The sequence below is a fragment of the Pteropus alecto genome, unplaced genomic scaffold (assembly GCF_000325575.1).
Source record: "Pteropus alecto unplaced genomic scaffold, ASM32557v1 scaffold101, whole genome shotgun sequence".
In the NCBI taxonomy this organism is placed as follows: domain Eukaryota; kingdom Metazoa; phylum Chordata; class Mammalia; order Chiroptera; family Pteropodidae; genus Pteropus; species Pteropus alecto.
The window spans coordinates 3,841,461-3,862,775 of NW_006432945.1; the positions used below are offsets into that span (position 1 = coordinate 3,841,461).

The 21,315-nt window shown below is 35.3% G+C and overlaps 2 protein-coding genes across 4 annotated transcripts in view; one reads left to right on the forward strand and one right to left on the reverse strand.

Moving 5' to 3' along the window:
* The window catches only part of TATDN3 (TatD DNase domain containing 3), a 15,279-nt gene extending 8,886 nt beyond the window's left edge, over positions 1–6,393 (forward strand). For 2 of the 3 annotated variants that reach the window (XM_025043912.1, XM_006907710.3), the window contains exons 8-10: positions 973–1,085; positions 3,843–3,923; positions 6,094–6,393. In XM_025043912.1, the coding sequence (XP_024899680.1) occupies positions 973–1,085; positions 3,843–3,923; positions 6,094–6,237 (338 nt within the window). In that variant the 3' untranslated portion in view covers positions 6,238–6,393. The remainder of the gene's footprint in view (positions 1–972; positions 1,086–3,842; positions 3,924–6,093) is intronic. The other variant, XM_006907711.3, reaches the window with a different exon arrangement.
* Positions 6,394–8,968: 2,575 nt separating this feature from the next.
* SPATA45 (spermatogenesis associated 45) lies at positions 8,969–16,193 on the reverse strand. Its single transcript, XM_006907712.2, has 2 exons — positions 15,910–16,193; positions 8,969–11,573 (listed from the first exon to the last, which is right to left on the reverse strand). Exons 1-2 carry the CDS (start codon positions 16,184–16,186, stop codon positions 11,554–11,556), a joined length of 297 nt encoding a protein of 98 aa, XP_006907774.1. The 5' UTR covers positions 16,187–16,193; the 3' UTR covers positions 8,969–11,553.
* Positions 16,194–21,315: the final 5,122 nt, after the last annotated feature.

The window sequence follows — 21,315 nt, forward strand, 5'->3', positions numbered from 1 at the left end:
GGCCAAGATAAAGCAAATGAAAAATTGGATCAAATAATTTATATTCCTAAAGTAAAAATATATCTTATAGCATTATTTTTCAAATTTTTTAAAGTGCTGGCCATAGTAAGAAATATACTTCGAGACTCAGTATATACACATGTATACTGTTTTCGATATTAAGACTTTATTTTGAGACTCCGTCTATACACTTACAGAAAACCAACAAAAGTTTAAGAAGCAGTACATCTGTGTGTGTGTGTGCGTGCGTGTGTGTGTGTGTGTGTGTGTGTGTGTGCGCGCGTGCACGCGCGCATGCATACACTGGTCAGTAGTGACCCACTAAATTGATTTCATAACTCACTGGTGATTGTAACCCAGTAATGGTCAAACCTGCCATTTGAAAAAACAGTGTCAAATAGTGAAGTAAATGTAATTGCCTACAACTAGAAAGCATTGCATTTCTCAGTGATGAGTACTGAACCCTTTTGGAATCCCGGAGACCATGATTTTTAAGCAGGCTAAGCAGCCATTCTTTAAGAAGTGGAGGTGATTTCATGAAGCTAACTATTCACTTGTGAGTCGGTTAGCTCCCCCTTTCTTCTTCCACTAGCACTCCTGTTAAGGACTATTTGGCTGCTTAAAAACCTCCTATTAGGAACAATCATTTGACAGGTCATAAAGTTCTGAAAAGAATAATAATTTGACAGTTCACAAAGTTCTGGAAAATGTTTGATGGTATAGAAGACTAAATGTTTAAAAATTTGCACTTCAATTTTAATATTTTAATTCTGAAGATTAAGAATTTATTTTTATTCTACTGTTTGAACACTACATTTATCCACCCTTTAGAAGTCATAGAACTTTATCTTTATATCATAGTGACCAACATTTACTTAAAATTTCTGATCTTTATTGTTCAATTTGATTAATTAATGGAAAAACCTCTAAGGAGATAAAATGGTACTCTGATTTATCTTTTATTTTTGAGAGGTGCTGACAAAGTGCTGCTTCATGCGTTTGACGGCCGGCCATCTGTAGCCATGGAAGGAGTGAAAGCTGGATACTTCTTCTCAATTCCTCCTTCTATCATAAGAAGTGGACAGGTAAATTCTTTTACCTCATCTTATACTTTGTGAAATATACTTTAAAATATGAGCTTTTACTACATACATGTGAAACTATTCTAGTTACTTTACAAAAATTCATCTTAGGTCCCTACTTCCTTATGCCAATATCATGCTGTCATGATTGCATTAGATTTACAGTAAGTTTTAAAATCAGATAGTATGAGAATTCCAGTTACCTCTTTATTTTCAAAATCATTTTGGCTATTCTAAGTCTTTTGCCTTTCTATTTGTGTTAGAATAAGCTTCATGATTTCTATAAAAAAATCTGGCCAGGATTTTTATCGGGATTACTTTGAATCTATAGATCTATTTGGAGATAATTGATGTGAACACAGTATAGCTGTTATTTAGATCTTTGATTTCGTTCATCAATGTTTTATAATTTTCAACATACAAATCCTGCACATATTTAGATTTATCCCTAATTATTTCATATGTTCTATTTTAAATGGTACTGGTTTTAAAATTTTAGTTATTCATTGCTAGTATCTAGAAATACAATTGATTTTTATATAGTAAACTTTTATCAAGTGACGTTGCTGAATTATTCATTAGAGCCAGGAGAGTTTTATAAAATTTTCATGATTTTTTATGTAGACAATCATGTCGTTTTTTAATGAAGATAGATTTACTTTTTCCTTTCTAATATTTGTGCCCTTTATTTATTATTAATTTTTTTTCTGCCTTATTTCACTGTATACAACTACCAGTAGAGTATCTAATAGAAGTAATAAAAGCAGACACCCTTCCCTTTTTCCTGATAAGGAGAAAAACATTGATTCTTTTAACATTAAGTATGATATTAGCTGCAGATTTTTCATAAATGCCTTTTTTTCTGGTTAAGGCAGTTCTTTTTCTAGTCTGCTGAGTTTTTATCAAAAATAGATTTTGGATTTTGTCAAATGCTTTTCTGCATCTACCGAGATGACCATGTAGTTTTTCTTTTCATGGCATGTAATTATATTGGTTGATTTTCTAATGTTGAACCAACCTTGCACTCCTAGGATATATTCTACTTGATTATGATATATTAGCCTTTTCATAGTTTCTTTTTGTAATTTTTTTCTTTTTGTAATTTCTTAAGGGTTGAACCTTAGATAATTTATTTGAAACCTTTCTTGTTTTCTAACATAAACATTTAATGTTATAGTCGTGTTAGCATTAACCACAAATTCTGATATATGCTCTATTTTCACTTTCAGCTCAAAACATTTTCTAATTTACCTTGTGACATCCGTTGACCATAGCAATTATTTAAAAGTGTTTTGTTTAATTTCCAAATACTTAGAAGTTTTCCTGATATCTTTCCATTATTGATTTCTATTTTAGTTATGTTGTATTCAGGAAACATACGTTGTATGACTTTCATTCTTTTAAATTGGCTGAGGTTTGTTTGATGGCCCAGAATATGGTTTGTCTTGGTGAAGAGAACATATACACTTAAAAAGAAAGTGTATTCTCCTATTATTGGGTGGAGTGTTCTGGAAATGTCAATTGATAGTCCAAGATTATTTTTATTTTTCCTACTTTCATCGCTTGTGAAGAAATTTATTATTTAGTAGTAATCTTTGGTTTTGGTATATTTGTTTTTCAAAACTAAAATACTATTTTTTTTCTAATTTTAAACATAATATTTGTACATTATAGAAAGTAAAACATTTCAGAAAAGAACAAATTTCAAGTCAACCCAGATCTTACCACCCAGAGAAAATCATTGTTTACATTGATTCAGATAAAATAGGAAGATACTCTTATGCTTTTTGTTTTGAATCAGCTTCATGGATATCTGTGTCAATAAATATAGACCTACTTCATCTTTAAAATGATTGCATAATATTTCATAAACTGGATGTACCATAATTTATTTAAGCATTAACTTAAGGAAATGTTAGGTTGTTTCTAATTTTTCAGTATTATAAACAGTGCTTAGGTGAATACTTTTGTACATCCACAAATATATATGCACACTCATGCTATTACTCCCTATAAATGGAATCACTGAGAAAATTGGTGTACATTTTAAAATTTTTGTTTAAATTGTCACATTTCCTTCAAAGAAGTTTATACATAATTTAACTTTTTATGCATGAGTATACCTATTTCTGTACGTTTGAAATTTTAATCTTAAAATAATTTATCATAAAAATATTCTACTTTGCATCGTGTTCCCTTCCTATTTTTCGCTTTAAAAGTGTAGTGATAGCAAAAGAATTATGTTCCTGGTATAAAACTCATTGAGTTCATTGCAATCCTTATAATCCAGACAGAAAATTATAAATAAAAAAATAAAACCACCTACCACCCACTCTAAAATTTAAAATGTGTATATGAACTTCGGATTTATAAACAGAAAGCCTCGAGTGACTTGAAAGTGAATGGCGGAAGAGTGTGATGATGGCAGAGGAGCAACAGATGTCTCTTCCTTAGACCTTTCAGTGGGCTGTCTGGCCTTCAGATGTTTGGCTTTCCTGCTGGGTGCACCCCACTTTGTGTTATTGGTAACTACTCCTTGGGTCCCTGGAGTCTTTGGATAATTTTGGGTAATGAATGTTTCTGTTTAAATCTGTTGGTAATGGAATGAAGAGAACATAGTGAATGTTTATTAATTGAATACTGAAGCATGAATTTTAAGTTCTCGCAGAGTACAATGCATTGACATGTAGGTTTAATGCTCCTTTCTTTAAATCTTTATTTTGTATGTTTTAAACTTACTAGCTTTCTCTTATCTTTAAGAAGCAGAAACTTGTGAAACAGTTGCCTTTAACTTCAATTTGCTTAGAAACAGATTCACCTGTACTAGGACCAGAAAAACAGGTAAATGATTTTCTGATTTCTACAATATTTAGATTATATCTTTCATTTGAGCTATTCTCAATTTAGCTGTGTTTTTTATTACAGTGTTAATACAATGAAATCCTATTTTAATGCTAGGTTGAAAGGTTATATTAACTTAATTTCTGGTCTTTTCTAAATATAATTCTTGTGGCCCAGAGAATATTATTTGATATGAGCTATGTTCTAATTTATGTAATAATGAGAGCCAGACCAGTATAGCAAACAGCTCAGTGTCTAGAGTCATAAAAACCTGAATTCAAATCTGCTACCCATTAACTGTGTGACTTTGGGCAAGTTGTTGATCTCTCTGAAACTATTTCTTCATTACAAAATGTGGGCAAAATAATAATAAAATACTTTAAGTATTATAGTGAGAATTAAATGAAATAATATATATGAAAGTGCTTAGCAGTATCTAGTATACAGTAGATGCTCAGTGAATGTTTATTTTTCTTTTAATTTGCATGACGAGACTATATTTCAGTACAAGTACTGATATAGTCACAGATTTATTTGTGATTTTTGCTATAAATCCTGTTATTAGAGGCATCGCAACTCCAGTTATTTTTTTTGTTTGGGTGTAGGACAGAATGGTAGAGAATTGCCTTCCTGATGTAAAAGAGAAGGAAAAGGATCTAGCATTTTTCTTCCTAAACAGAAATGGATTTCAAGTGCTGTTGTAACTCAGTTTTATGTTTGTATTTAGTTGGTTTGATAAAAATTGTGAGTGGCATAGTGCTTTGTACATAGTAGGTACTCAAAAATATTGAATAAATGAATTTTTAGCTGATTATGCTTTTTGTTAAGTAAAATGTTTATTTTAGAAAATTAGAAAACACAGAAAATCATAAACAAGAAAATGGAACTCTTTACCACTAAAACCACTGTAGTGTAATGGGTTAAGAGCATAAACTCTGATGTCAGACTGCACAGGTTTAAACCCCACCCAGCTGCTTACTAGGTATTTAGGATCCCTTCTTACCTATTAAAAAGGGATGCTAATAATAATAGTATCTATCTCATAGAGTTTTTTTGAGGATGAAATGAGAAATTTCACAAAAAGCTTAGAACAAAACCTCAGCTACAGTAAACACTAAATAAACACAAGTATTTATGTCCTTTCAGACTTTTTTATATCTATATATGTACACATATATATTTTTCATAAAAATAGGATTAGCCTGAACACATCATTTCATAACTTGCTTTTATGTGGATATAAATGTGTCAGTAAATATACTTTTCCTCATGTTGTTTAATATCTGCATAATCTTCCAGTGTGTGAGTGTACCGTAATATATTTAACTTGATATCGAGATTTAGGTCGTTTTCAGCACAGTATTATAAATAATATGATAAACATCCTTGAACATAAATCTTGGTGGAAATTTTTTATTGTTTCCTTAGGCTACATTGCCAAGGTTATTTTTCTTAACCTTAATAGTTATCTTATTCCTCTGAACATTATCATCCTGAGTAGATAACTTAATGATAAGAATAATAGTATATTTCACCAAATCTAAATGCACACTCTAAATGATTGTAAATATACCACTGTTTTGTGACCATTGAAAAAAACATACCAATTTTACTATGATACGCCGTTGAATGTAAGTAGAACATGTATCAATTTCAGAAATGTGAAAATAGGAGGGAATTGCATCTTAGAATCAGTACATAATCTATTTAGTCTTCCAGATACACGATGGCATTTCTTGAATCAAACTAGTGAGTTGAAGAGGCCAATCAAATGTAGTGAGTTGAAGAGGCCAAGCAGCAGAGCAGTGACCTTTACAAGCACTTGGTTAAGCAACAAACCAAGGGATAGTTGATCCATCAGTCATCCAGGTCACCTTGTGTCAACTATTTGCAGATTGTTTTATAAGCTCGGTGCTGATATCTCAACTGTTAATACCCCAGAGCCCTTTACAAGAGCAACATAGACTTACAATCAGTGTTGTAGCTATACATTTTAAGTTGAAGTTCAGGACCTTCTCCCTAGCCTCGCCTACCCGCTCCCTCCATAAGAAATAAAAAGAGCTTATCAGTTGTTTTTACCAACTCATTTTCTTCTGTTTTATCTACAGTCTCCAAGGATTGCTTCTCTTATAGTCATGTTTGATTTGGTGTCTGCTTTGTTCTCTTTCAGGTGCGGAATGAGCCGAAAAACGTTTCCATTTCAGCAGAATATATTGCCCAAGTGAAAGGGATCTCAGTGGAAGAAGTTATAGAAGTGACAACACAGAATGCATTGAAACTGTTTCCCAAGCTTCGGCACCTGCTCCAGAAATAGCTTTAAAATCAAATCAACTGCTGGGGGTAGCATTTGAGAAAAAGAAATGTTCTGATTAAGAGTCTGAACTGAAGAAACCATTATAAAGAGATATAGAAGGTTGTAATTTTAGAGAAATAGTTCTCATAGAAATAAAACTGGGCTTGGATCCTGAAACCCTGGTCTGTAATTCTACCTGCTCTGCTCTTCAGTTAACGGAGTCCTAGCAGGTAATTGGGAAACACCGCTGCTTCTTACATTGCCCCGTTAAATGGAATCACCACACGAACTGAAACCATTTCTTCTGGCATGGGTGGCTCCCACAGGTAAGAAATAACCGCCACTGTGATGGCACGGAATAAGCTAAAGTTCGATCCTTCACTACCTGTCTTATGTCCCATAGGATTTATTCATTGAAAGAAGAGCATCTAGTTTCATAGACTATCAGAAATCTCTTTTCTGGATTTGTGAAATTGAACTTTTAATACTTTGAATTATGTTATTTTAAGAGAAAAATGTACAAGATTTTTAGATTAATCTTAGATATTTACTTATGAAGCCAGTGCTTTATACAATCACCATTACATGCCAAGCCCAGAAGTTTGGTTAACTGATTTTAAGTTCTACTCTGAATTTTGTCACATGTTTAAAACGTAAATAGCTTTATTAAAAATGTACCTGAGTTTTTTTGCATGCAGTAAAATTTTATATTTTTAAGTTTCAAAAATCTTAGGTATAAAAAGAGTTCTGTGGATGGAGGATGGTCATGGTGGCACAGCAGTGTCAATGTGTTTAATGCCACTGAACTGTACACTTAAAAACCATTAGGATGGTGAGGTTTATGTTATGTGCATTTTACCACAATTTTTAAAAAACTCTAAAGTGTTTATCAGGTACTGTGATCCAAAACCTGAGTATTTAATTTTGTTAAATTTACAAGCAGCAATACTAGAAAAAGTACCCATCACAGAAAAAGATTAACTTCCTATAAAACGAAGTGATTTTGTATAATCAATATTTTGAAATTTATAGCGGAATCAAAACTAGTTCTAGTTTTCAAACCAAACTAGATTAGCTAAGAAGCAGGCCTGTGTGCTTTATGTGGTACTTACCTACCTATCAGCATCATAATCGATGAAATTCCTACATTTGATGGGAAGTTATATTAAAATTAGGCTTCTAAGCTGTTTTTCAGCTCTATATTTCTTTTGCCTATTTCCTACCTCTTTCTGCCCACATTCATTTTGTCAAACTCCCAACTTTAAATCCTTTAAGATCCAACTTAAATGACTTTACCTTGCCAGACATGATTCTTGTTCCTAAATCGTAACCATTTTCTTCATTTATTCATTAATTTCTATGTCTCATTTATTACATAAACAGTTATTGAGCCCCTTCTGTAGGTTAACCACTAGTCTAGAAAGGAATAAGATATCACAGTTGGATAAAAGAGATAGACAAGTGGACAAATAATTTCAAAGCAATGTAAGTAATAGTATAATAAAGAATTAAGTGCTATAAAAGAATAAAGTGTCTGATGACACTTAACATGTATTCCTTTTTACTAGGTTTACCTTGTGTATGTTTTTCACCTTTAGAGATTACAAATCTTTGAGAACAAATTTTTTTTTTTGTCTTTGCATGAAGTCAGTGGTGGCTAAATTCAACTGACTGCAGTTGAGAAATCAGATATCTAATTTTTCAATCTCTTTGAAATGGATATTGGATATATGTACCTTTTTACTTTTTTTTTTTTGAGAGGCATATTTTTCTCCTCTATCCTATAAATGTATTAAAACAATTCAAAGATATCCTAATGTTAAACATTCTGAAAAATGGAAATGAACTCTCTTGGTCTGGAAAAACAAATCTTTTTGCATCCTATAGGAAGGCCCTCCCCCAGCTGAATGGCAAAAAGTTTTTTCCCCCACCAAGCATATGGTGTTCTTCCTTACTAAAGGAAATGTTACTTGTTCTGGCTCTTACCTTTTTTATTTTAGTAAGAATTAAATGAAATTGTATCATTCTTTTAAAAAGAAAAGAAAAATACGAGCTCTTTTCTTTCATTTTCTATGCAACCAAGAGTTCATTTTAGCACTTTGCTCTTTGTTTGCTCTTGCTCACTACTTGTCTATACTCAGACTTCGGAGTTTAATTTCTTGATTTTCCCTTTCTGGCCCTTTTCATCTTTTTGATTGAATACTTCAAAGCAGCACATGAACTAACATTTCATTTACAGGATCTGAGTAAGTTAGAAAGAGTTTCCAGAGACTGCTCAATGCTTGTTAGAGCTTAGCTTTTCAAGTGTAGGCAAATCTCACTCTCCTTTTTAAATTGAGCAAGTCTGTGCTAATGATTGCAAAGTCAATAAAAAAATTAGAATGGAAAGAGATTAAATATTTCAGGGATTATCAGTGTTGCAAATTTAAACATGAGTGAACAAAAACATCCTAGTAGGCCCTCCTCACTTCTCTTATCTTTGGCTAATTTCCAAAACAAGCACATCTCTAAAAAAGGTGATTCCTTTGGTGACCATCCCTGTAATTCATGAACAGTCTGAGTGATATTTAAACTTTGGATGTTAAAAATGGTACAAATAAATTCTCATTTCCTAATTTATTTGTTTAATATAATATAGAGAACCATGCATAACATGTAAGAACAGAAAGTATAAGAAGTCTCATGTCTTCTGTATGGGATTTTTCTATGAATTACTTCTGAGGCCCAAATAATTTGAATGAATTATGCAAATTCTCACACCTAATATGTGATACATTCAGAATTATAATCCCTGACTTCCATTCAGCATTCTTTCCCAAATGTCACAGTGTCTCCCAATCTGATCTCTACGTTATCTTAAGTAACATCCTTCAGAACCCTTTTCTAGGGTATTAACAAATCAAGAACTCTGAATTTGCGTGGGTAGGCAGTAACAGAGGGAAGCAGTAGGAGAGAGAAGGGGTCTTAAGATTCATATGGATGGACATCTGAGTGTTTTTTTGCCATCACACATATAAATTCCTTTGGAGAATTTCTCACCTTATTAAACAGAGTCCACTTCTCACTATAGAAACTGACAAGGCCAGGCAATCATTTTCTATCCTTTCTTGCACCCAGGGCACTGACAATATGACCCACCCTAGATGTTGAATGAATTTAGTCACATGAAGACGCCAGGACCAAGCTGACTGCATTCTGGTGAGGGTAGGCGGTGTAGCAACATTCAGAGCCCAGCTTGGTGAGGTTGGCAGCGTTAGCTGCAGGTTCTGGCCCACTGTCTATGGCAGTAGAGTCTTTATACTTCTAGTTCAGTGATATGAATTTTGTTTTCAGCCCTTGTGGAGATTTTATGAACAATCCAAAATCTTTCAGTGAATTCATTTTCTTCTTAAATTGACCAAATTTAATTTCTATTCCTTGCATCTTTAAGAACCCTGATTGATGAGAAAATTGATACCCTGAAATAGTTGCCACCAAGAGACCCTTAGGGAAATTAAGGAAGGAAGAGAAGGAAATCTGTGAGTTATAGAGCCTGGATGGCTTTCCAGACAGCAAAAGTCCAGTTGATTTTAAAGATACGACATTGGCAATCCATAGCAGATGGTGATCAATGTTGTGAAAGCATTTTTAAAAGACATAGCAAGAAGGGTGTGTGTCGATTTGGGGGCATCCCAAAGGGTAGATAGCAGTGAACATTCCTATTCTTTTTTTCCACTTTTCTCGTATTTGTGGAACCTCTTACCTTATGAGGCAGAGCTCATCTTCCACTCTGCTTGGCCCCTCCCTTGGAGGCATCTGCAGTGCCAGCGAGGAAATGCAGCTCTCCCTCCCGCCCCCCGCCCCGCCGGCCCTGTAGCCTGCAAGTCTCTCTTGAGGGAAGAGGCATTGAACGTTGGTAGCTTCATTAGCAAAGGTGAACCATGTTGACATCTTTTCTAAGTTCCAGGGGTGTCGCAGGAAGCCTTCCTGCACAGGCCTTAGTGGCCTTGACTTGGGAGCTCACCAGCAGACAGTTCTACAGGGAGCCGGAGCCAAAAAAAAAAGGAAATACCCATCCCCACACGTTTACTGAGGGAACATGTGCATCAGCAGATCTGAAACACTCCCAGGAAAGCGGGGGTAGGTGGCTGGACTTCTTGCTATTTCAGGTAGGGTCAGAGTCCAGAATATATAGTTTTGTGACGTTTGAGTTTCTGGTTTTAGCCCGAGGCTGTTTTAAGGTATATAGAGGAGGATAAAGTAGAAACACCTAAGAGGCAAAGAGGATGGGGGAGGGAAGGCTTCCAGGAGAAGGTGGTATTTAAACTAAAATTAGCCATGTGAAGGTGGGTAACAATACAGCGGGGAACCACAAGTAGTTCCATAAACCCAGAGGTACATGGGGGAGGCGGTACAGGGGATTATAGAGAAATGAGACTAGAAAGGTTAATAATTGTATTACACATAACTGGACACTCATTTACTATATGTTTATCACCTATGGTTCATCTTAGATTAAGCCAAAGAAACGATGCTGTACTTGATAGTCTTTATGTGGACTGCTCAGTATTGGGAGATAATTCTCCATAGGTCTCTCACATTTCTGCATGTCTTGGGAGCAGAGGCACTGACAGCTTTTGTTCCAGATTATCTCTTCAAGGATGTTTGTATAGCCATGGGCCTTGGAAGACAGAGGTGTTGTCTCCCACTGGAGCAGAGTGCAGGTTTATTTACTGTCCAGTGTAATAAAGAGAATATTTTCCTCCCAGCAAAGGTTGGGTTTCTAAAGCTCAGAGGTCTTCAGCTGTGAGACAAAACCTTTGTATGTATGGCATCTCTCTGGATGGCTCCATCTTGTTTGGGAGTGGGGTGCAGGGGAAGCCAATCGAAACATGAGGCTCGTGCTATTTGCTGTGTTCTGAATATTAAAGTCCTTTGCCTCTGAAGCAGGAGTCATGTCTTCTGTCAATGACCAATGTAATTAAGTGTTTAGGAACAACTTGTTGACAGAACTTTAGCGTTCATCTTGATTAGTGGGGTTGGTCAGCATATTCTACTGATTTATAGAAACAGACTATTTAAACATTTTAAATTAATAAACAAGATCACTGTGATGTGAACTTTTAGGCGATTCATCTTTTAAAGCATCTTGAATAATTCAGATCCTCTCTCCAGAACATCTCAGTGGTGGAATGGAATGAATGAAGATGTAATACATTTCATGTGACTTAAAATGTTTTCTTGGTGATCTAGCAAATAACTTTTTTTGACTTCTTTCATAATTAATATTTGTAAGTAATTTAGACACTGAAGAAGGATCAAGGAGATGGTATTTCTTTGTGTCTCTGGAGATGCACTTTATCCAAATATGGCATTATCTGAAAAATAAAAAACAAAATATATGTTATAAAACTTATAATACATTTCATAGTTTTCAAAACAGCCCTGAGGGCAGAGAGTGTGAGTAGTTTCACAGATATAGAAAGTAAGGTTTAGAAACACTAGATAACTAAAAGCATGAAACTATTCAATAGCAGACACAGAACCTGAACCTGAGTGCAATGGACTAAATGTGTCCCATAAAATCCCTGTGTTGAAACCCTGATCCCCATGTGATGGTGTTAGGAGTGGGGCCTTTGGAAAGTAATTAGGTCATGAGGGTGGACCCCTCAGGAATGGGATTAGTGCCCTGATAAGAAGAGGCCAGATAACTAGCTAGCTCTTTCTGCCATGTGAGGACACAGCCAGAACTAGCAGCCCTCTGTAAACCAGGCAGAGGGCACGCAGCAAGAACCTGACCATGCTGCCCACCCTGATCCCAGACATCCAGCCTCCAGATCTATGAGAAATAAATAGTTGTTGATTAAGCCACCAGTCTATGGTAATTGTTATAGTAGCCCAAACTAAGACACCAAAGTCTTCTGTTTTTAAGACTCGATCTTTAAGTAAGACTACCTCGTCTTTTAGCATCTATAACTCCAAGTGGAAGATTGAAGAGGGAGCATAGTAAAGGATTGTAGAATGTTGGGGAGTTCTATTTAGATGGGATGATTTCTGATAAACTGGCTTTTGAACAAAGATCTGAGTAAAGTGAGGGAAAAAGAGAGAGTTCTAGGCAAAGGGAACAGTATGTGCCAAGTCCCTGAGGTGGGAACCAGAGTGGAACATCCCAGGAACAGGAAGAAAGTCATGGTGGCTAAATGGGATGAGGCCAAGGACAATAGAAAGGATAAGGCTTAAAAAGAAGCACACAGTTAAGCACACTGGTGGGCGAGTTTTGAGCAACAAGTGACGTATTTAATGTATGTTTTAAAAAGAGCACTTGGGCTGTTGTGTGGAGAAGTAAATGTGAGAGGCAGCAACTGTGGAGGCTGGGGGACAGTTGGGAGGTCTCTGCTGTACTTTGGGAGAGAGATGATCATGGATTGGATTTGGTCAGATTCAGGATTAGTTTTAAAGGAGAAGTTGACAGGACTTCCTGACAGATTGGATGTGGGGTGTGAGACAAAGAGGAGAGTCAAAGGTACTCCCAGATATTTGGCCATTTTCTGAAATGGGGCAGGGGTGAGTATGTGTATTTGGGGGTGGAGGATAAGAATTCTGCTTTTGCAGTGGTAAATTTGAGATAACATCGAGGAGAGGTGGCAACCTGATATATGCAATCTGATAGACATGTTCAGAACTCAGGAGGAAGGTCAGAGCAGAAATAGAAATGTGTGATTCATCAGAATAGAGATGAGGTTTTAAGTCCTGTAACAGGTCAAAGAGCTGCCATCTGTCTAGGTTGAGATCACCTAGAAACAAAGTGTAGACTATGAGAAGAGGGCCCAGCATTGAGCTTTGGTATTCTTAAAGATTCAGAGGGCAGAAGAGGGTCGTCTTATATAAAGAAGTTGTTATTTTATAATTAATGATCTTTATTATTTGATTCATTACATATTTATTGAACATATACTGGAATACGTTCATCAAATTTTAGAGCTAATGTTTCATCTCCTTATTTTTCTCTTTGCATCTGCTGGCCTCCTGAAGGAGGAGATATTCTCTCATATGTTCTCAGCCTAGTGTGGCAGGTCTGAACTTCTGGTTTGTCATGGGGTAAGGTCTGCTTTGGGATGAGTTCACCTTTGGCTGCTTCCAAGCCAATTCCTCCTTTATAGATTTATTTTCCAGTAAAAAAACCAACATTGTTACCTCCATCTATCTCTCAATTGATGTAAACTCAGATTAGGAACAGAAAGGTATTGTTACTGACTTTTTAAAACCTTAACAGTATTCAGAATAAAATAAGCACTGAAAAAAATGTCAGCACCCTTCTCTGTATCCAGGTTTTTTCCCACTGATGGAAATAAAAGGAAAATAAGCCCCCAACATCCCCTTTCTTTTGTCCTTGATTCGAATTAAAGTTGAAACTAATGACCATAAATTTCAAGTAGAGATTAATGAAAAAACCATGGGGAAAAAATGTTAATAAGCTGAAAAAACCATGGGGAAAAAAATGTTAATAAGCTTTTGAGAATAGACAGCTCTGGATCAACAACAAATACCTACCATTTGTTCAGATGACTGGTTCTCAAACTTGTTGGTCTCACGATCCATTGTACTCTTAAAAACTGTTGAGGACCCTGTCAAGCTTTTGTTTATGTGTATTGTATCTCTCAGTGTTTGCCACATTAGAAATTAAATCTGTGAAAAATTTAAAACTCAAGAATACCAGTCCACATTCCATTAATGGTCAGAGCAATGTCATTGCACATCATATAGCCTCTAGAAAACTTCATTGTACTCCCATGAGAGCATGAGAGTAAAAAGGCAAATAATATTGTAACAGAGTCAAATGCTCGGTCTCTTTGACTCTTAATTCTAGCAGGCATTTGTTTTTCCAATGGCGTTCAGGCAAATAGCTCCTGGTATAGATATGCTTATCATCAAAGGAATTCTGCTTGAGGCTTGAGTTTTTGGAAGAACAGCCCCTTTCCAGAAGGTACCTCTCTGAAGAGGTGGGGAAATATGTACAAAAATAATGATTTTATCAAAGATTTGCAGGAGCCTCAAGACCAGATTCAGATGGGCAGGGGTCAACAGACCAGAACAAAGGGATTTAGAAATCTTCCTTGGATCTCTGTTGGTGTCCAGATGTCTGTGTCGTCAGTCTTCTCTTGCCCCACCCACCCTTCCTTCCCCTGACATAAAAGAAGTCTAAATTCTGGGCTTTCTTAAGATGAATTTGTGGAAGCCCTAAGGCCCCCCCATCTTCTCAAGCTGGCACTTTCTCGATCAATAAATCTTTCCTTACTCCAATCTCTGACATTTTGAATATTGGCCTTATGAAACGTCAAGCACAAAAACTTTGAACCAGTAACGATATCTCAGTATCATTATAAAAATAGCTTCGACCTCCTGGACCCCTGAAAAAAACTTGAATATCCAGGAGCGCCCAGACCACCCTTTGAGAACTACCGGTTTAATTAAAGAACATGTGTTTACATACCAATACCGTAATATTTAAATTAGATCTATACGTATTCTGTATTTTACACTATAAAGTTGAGTTTCTGTTTAAGTCTGTTCACTTAGAAAGAACAAAAGCTTTTCTGCAATATTTAAAGATTGATTTTAATGTTCCAAGACTGTTTTGTAGAAAACCATGTGTATTCATGTAAAGTGGTAAAGTATGTTTGTCATAGGAGGTGAATAACCCTCCACTAAACTCATGAGAACTAGCCTGCTAGCTGTGATTTAAGTCATCTAATTCCAAGTAATTCAACCAGAATTAAAGATTATGCTTAAAATTCGTAACACTAAAGGCATTCCTCTTTGTAAAGAGTTATTTTTATGTAAAATTAAATACATGACTGTTGCAGATGAACTTTAAACACAGTGGAGAATCTCAGTATTCCACAACACACAGTTTCCTCCTCTCTACACCACTTACTAAGGGTACAGGGCAAATGTAAAGTCACAGCCCCCTCATCAAAGAATCTCACCAAATCTCCAATATGGCAATTCTTTTGTTTCTGACCTAACTTAATCATCTGTTGGTTGTATTTAATATAATTATATGCTCCTTTTCCCCCCACAAAAAATAGATGGGGGAAAAAAAAACACTATCAGTTGCTTGCCTTGAATTAGAAACAGGTATTCACAATCAAGGTAGTTTACCAGTTCCTCCTCTTCCTCCTGCAAAATAATACCACCCCCACCACTGCACACCACCCCCACCCCAACTTCCCTCCACATTTCATTATTGTTTTTCAGTGCTTTTTGTTCGATATTTGTCATCAAAATCATTTCCATTGTTATCTCGATTTTGCACATGGAATTTTTGCAGAGGCAACAGATATTGGTGAGAAGAAGGCCTCTTGAGTTTTTGTGTCTGTTATAACTACCTGTAACAACTTTTCTCAAAATATAGTTCTCAGGCCATCAAAATCACCTTAGTCTGCTGAGAGTACAGGCTCCAGGACCCAAACAAGAGCCTACTGAATGAGACAGCCTGGAGGTGGAGCCTGGGATTCTGTAAGTACAAGAAAATGAGAATCTCTAGTCTGGAGTAGATCTTCCATCAGCTAGACTAGTCTACGGATACTTTTAAGACAGGCTGCCTTTAAGCTTTCCCAGTGCAATACTTATGAACCTCTTTCAACCCCAGAAATTCTAAATTTTCTTATAAATCCCTCCTGTCGATTGAGTAGGAGTCCTACCACATCTTACTTTTTGGTGCGAAGTGCCTTTTCTCCGGATGAGTAAGGAGACTCAGTTTGACCCAGGAGCTCCTCCCGCTGTCGGGAGCAGGTTCTTTGGTTTGGATGTGAGTGCAGGAGGTATGGGCACCACTGAAGTGCCTCTTTTGGACTCTCAATAAGCTAACTTGATTGCTTCTTTCCACCAAGCAGTTGGATTCACGCTTTTCATTGATCTCCTTCAGAAGTTGCTGTCTGTTGGCTTTAAGTTTCTTAACTGTTTCGCTGGTTCTGTTTATAGATGCCATTATGCTGACAAACTAATCGTCAAGTGCTTCTTGCTATCCTGCAAACGAATTAAAAAATATCATCAGTTGCCTGCTTGACTAGAAGCCAGTACTATTCACAACCAGGTGTTTACCAGTGGCCTCTGCTTCACACCTCACTCCATTTTTAATTATTGTTCTCTAAGGTCTTTTTGTGTTTTGATGTTTCTTTAGGGAAGAAAAAAAGGTTAGAAAAAGAGGACGTAGTAGAAGAAAAAAATTGTTTTTGAAACTAATACTATACATTGACTCCTGCTTATAGGAACTGTTGTTTCTTCTGGTTATAAAAATAATACATATTCATTGTGGAAAGTTAAGAAAATACAGAAAAGTATAAGATAGGAAAGCTAAAATCATTCTTGATTCAGAGACAACCAAATTCACATTTTGGATGTTTCTTTACCAATAAATATCCAAAGATATTTCATTATAAACGGGTTCAGAAAAGGTATTAAATTGGCTCTAGTAGAACATAAATTTTAAAATGTGTAAGTGTCGTTCAGTATTTAGGAAGAGTTTGCTTAATTGGGCTGTACATTTGTCTCTTCAGGTATTAGAAGTGCTTAAAATCAAATATGTTAAATTTACAAAGGAAGTTTAAAATAGTTAAAGAACTTTTATTAACTAAGTTTGTAAATGGACTGATTACTTAGAGGTGTTCAGTCTTTTCAACTTGAGTTAACTGAACATATTAATTTCAGAAAAAATAAGGGTGATCATTCTTTATACAAAAGTAGCTCAGTTTTTAAATAGAAAACAAGAATCATATTGAAATCAAAGTTGGCAGGAAGGTTTTCGTTTTAATTTTAGCAAATCAGTATTAATTTAAAATCCAAGAAACTATGAATAGCCCTTTTTACACACAAAGGCTTTCTGACATTAAAATATAATGTCACATTAACATTTTATATAGATTAACAGAACTTCTATTTAAGACTGTGGTGGACTATATTCAGACCAACCTCCCAGTGAAAACTACTAAAATTCTGAGGGAAAATATGTTTTTTTAATTTGTTAATAAAGACAAGAGAGTACAGAACTATCAGGCCTCAAATGAAGACAAAGCAAGAACAATGACCCGAGGACATTTTCTGATCGCACAGTGTTAGAGAAATAGTTTTGCTAGCCTTGAGGACAAGGAACACAAAGATAAAAGCCCAAAGCCTGTACACGGTGACGAGTCTAAAGACTTTTCCCATTCAGTTGGGACCCAAATGGTTAGCCCAAATCCACTTCTACTGCTAAACCCATACACTGAGTTTTAAATTTATTTAATAACATTTTTTATTTCTAGAAATTCTTATTGGTTTGTTGCCTGAAGATAGCTACAAACTTTTCTCTTATTTCTTTAAACATAGTGTGCGTAATTGTTCTATAATCTGATGCCTCTAATTTCATGGGTTGGTTTCTTCTGTTCTCATTTCATGATGCCTTATTTCCTTGTGTGCTTGATTGGTTATCGTTGGCTGTGTGCTCTTTGTCGCCTTTGAAAAAGTATTGGTGGGGATTCCCAGAGGCCTAGGATGAAGTTCTTCCAGAATATTCGAGGTTGCTTCTGTCAGGCACTTTGGGTGTATTCCCAGCTTGGAACTCCTTCAGCTAAATTCTGAGCTTGACATTTCTCGTAACTACCTTTGTCTCTCAGCTTGACATTTCTTGTAACCTCTCTGCTTGTGAATTTGGGCTGAAGATACATGGAGGAATTTGGAGGGATTTTTTTCTGCCAGAGCTATGCTTAGTGCTAAGACAATACTTGCTTTGCAAGTTGGTAATGAAATGTGAGTTTATGTCAGGCTCACTCTTACCCTGAGATGAAGAGAAAATTAAAGAACTAAAGGATAGATCAGAAGTAATTATCGTGAGTGCAGCACAGAAGGACAAAAGACAAAAACTATAAAAAGTTGAATATGTGGAGGACACAGTGAGAAGATCGAACCTCTGTGGACTGGGAAGTCCAAAGGACAAAATGAGACAGAGGCAAGATATAGAAATATGTGTGAGAAATATCCAGAACTGATGAATGATACCAGTTCGCAGACTCGAGAAGCTCAAAGAATAACCGCCAGGATTTTTAAAATAAAAATCCACACTTAGATTACAGCAAAATTTGAAAAAAAAAAAAGAAAAATAAAAGAAAATCTTAGAAGCAATCAGAGAATAAAAGTAGGGGCAGTTGTACTAACAGCTGACTCTTCAACAAGCAACAACAGAAACTGCAAGACAGAGAAATTATATTTTCAATATGCTAAAGAAGTTATATGTCAGCACATAAAAAGACTCTCAGTCAACATCATCAGTCATTAGGGAAATATAAATTAATACTACAATAAGATACTACTACATACCACTGGAATGGCTGAAATTAAAGAGACTGACCAAATCAGGTATTGGCGAAGATGTGAAGGAACTGAAACTCTCATCCTCTGCTACTGAGAATGTAAAATGGTACAACCACTTTAGAAAATGATTTGGCAGCTTCTTAAAAAGTTAAACATACATCTATCATATAGTCCACTCCTACATATTTACCCAACAAAAGTGAAATACTCAGTATAAGTGTATGAAGAAATTATTTGTACATACAAAAACTCATACATGAATGTTCATTACAGCTTTATTTTTATGAGCCCCAAAATTCTACCAACAAATTGTGGTATATCCACACAATGGATACTACTCAGTTATAAAAAAGAAATGTATTATTGATACATACGATGACATGGATGAATCTCAAAATAATTATGCTAAGTGAAAAAAAAATCCAGACAAAAAGAGCATATACTATATGACTTCATTCATATAAAATTCCAGGAGATGTAAACTATTCTATAGTGAGAGAAGGCAGTGGTTGCCTAGGAATGGGGGAGGTGTTGAAGACAGGGCAGAGATATGAGTAAACTTTTGGGGGTGATGAATATTGTGGTAATGGTTTCAGGAGTGTATGCACATTTCAAAGCTTATCAAACCGTATACTTTAAACATATGCAGTTTATTTATGTCAATTACATTTCAATAAAGCTGTCAGATAAAATTGGGGTCAGCACCCAGCACATTGCCTAATGCGTATCAGCTTGTCCAATGAATGAAAAGTATATCACTTATGAGTTCTGATTTCCTTTCACCCAATATTATGTCATTATATATGTATCTTTATTCATAAAAAATGTAATATCTGATGACAATGAAGTCTATCATATGGACTTACAGTAATTTATTTAATCAGTTCCTTTATTGTTAGACGTTTAGGTTGTTTACTCTTTGAACGCTACACTTTGAAACACGTTGAAGTGACCAAAATCACACAAACACTGTTTTAGGAAACCCACCAGAGTCATCAGTTTTTCATTCTTAAAAAGATAAAAGGAAAATAGGTATATATATATTTTTCTTAATGCGTCCTCAGGGTAGAATAGGTATATTATCTTCTCTTTTTTTTTAATTAAATTTATTGGGGTGACATTAGTTAATAAAATTATATAGGTTTCAAGTGTAAGAATAGGCATATTTTCAAAATTCTCTGGCTAACATATAAATTTCACAAGTATTTATATTTGCAGAAAATTGGTGTCCCTGTATAAAAAGGAAATGTTTTGAGGGAGAATAAAATTCTACACTTTTTCCCCTCCCCCTTTCCAGAGCCACCAGGAAGACTAGAATTTACTGAAAGATATTAAAGAATTGTCTTAGGCACTTATTGCTACAGTAATGTTGCAAAACTCAATGGCATACAACAGTAAACGTTTACTCTCATGCTCAGTGGTGGATCGACTGACTGATCTGGGCTGGGCTCACCTGAGAACTCAGCTTCAGGCTTGAGAGTCTGGCTGGGCTTGTCTCCTGGCTGAGGGTTGAGCTTAGCTCTGTTCTCAAAATTTTAGGACTAGGAGAAACAAGAAAAGCTATTTTTCTCTAATCCAGCGTCTCAGACAGGATTTAACTCTCCTATATTCATTTTGTTTCTGAGAATTTTAAAAGCATAAGAGAAAGTGGTTGGGTTTGGTTTTGTTTTGTTTTTGGTAAAGGATATGAGAAGAAAAATTATTTTTTACTGAACTGCAGTTTAATTTTGCCATCTCCGGCATGGACAGCTTTTCCATGTTATATTTCTCTTTCCTGTCTCCCTTAGAAAGTCCCTGGGCTTAGGCATCATATCTTTTACAATAACATTTGGAGTTTGAGCTCAGCATAATTTAAGAGCCCAATAAAAAGCAATTGACAAACTGACCTTTTCAAAGGTATAAATCTAGTAATGTTTTCTCACAATATAAAAATAAGGTATAACCCAGAAATGATCCCTTGGTGACCAAGTGATCTCAGTAAACAGGTCTTTAGGCGAGACGTCAATGGTAGAAGGGAAGAGAGGAAAGAGAAGATACCTTTCCCACACTGCATCTCGCAAGTTTAAATTGAAAGAAGACAAACTATTTTACATACTCAACACTAAAGAATTAAATTGGCCTCAATAAAGCTAACTCTATTCCAATTACCAATTAATTATCCAGTGTAGGGGAAACAAGAAAATTTCGTCTTCATTAGAGATACTAAGTTGTCAGAAATTAAACGTATTGACTTCTATCTGCTTTAATATTTTTACTGTTCACCCTCTCTGGGGGATGTACAAATGAAAAACAAATGGGGACATGACTAAAGGAAAGGAAAAAGAAGACAAGGTCATTGTCGTATGTACTTTTGAGCTAATTTATATTTTGTTAAAAGCCTATTAAATAGGTTTACTGCGAACGAAATGTAGATGTCTTAATTAAAAGTTCACCGAAAAGATTGCAAAATTCAAACTCCTATTACAAATCATCTGAAACCTGGAGCCAACTAAAATTAGACAGAGCAAAGGTCTAAGGGTAAGAGCATAGATTTTGGAGTCAAAAAGATTTAGTTCCTATTCAAGCTATTCTAGATCTATGACCTTGGTTAATTTACTTTCCGTAGACCTCAGTTTCCTTATATGTTAAATGTAAATAAGACCCAACTCACAAAGTGTCATAAGGATTGAATGAGCCAATACATATAAAGAGCTTAATATTGCCAACCCTCAATAAATGGTAACTTTAACATATTAATTAGATACTATAAAATTTTTGTTTAATTGGATAAAT

Coding starts and splice junctions, on each gene's coding strand:
- SPATA45 (XM_006907712.2), bottom strand. CDS start 16,186: ATGGCATCTATAAACAGAACCAGCGAAACAGTTAAGAAACTTAAAGCC. Junction 11,574..15,909: donor AAGGCACTTCGCACCAAAAA/GTAAGATGTGGT, acceptor TTTATTTTTCAG/ATAATGCCATATTTGGATAA.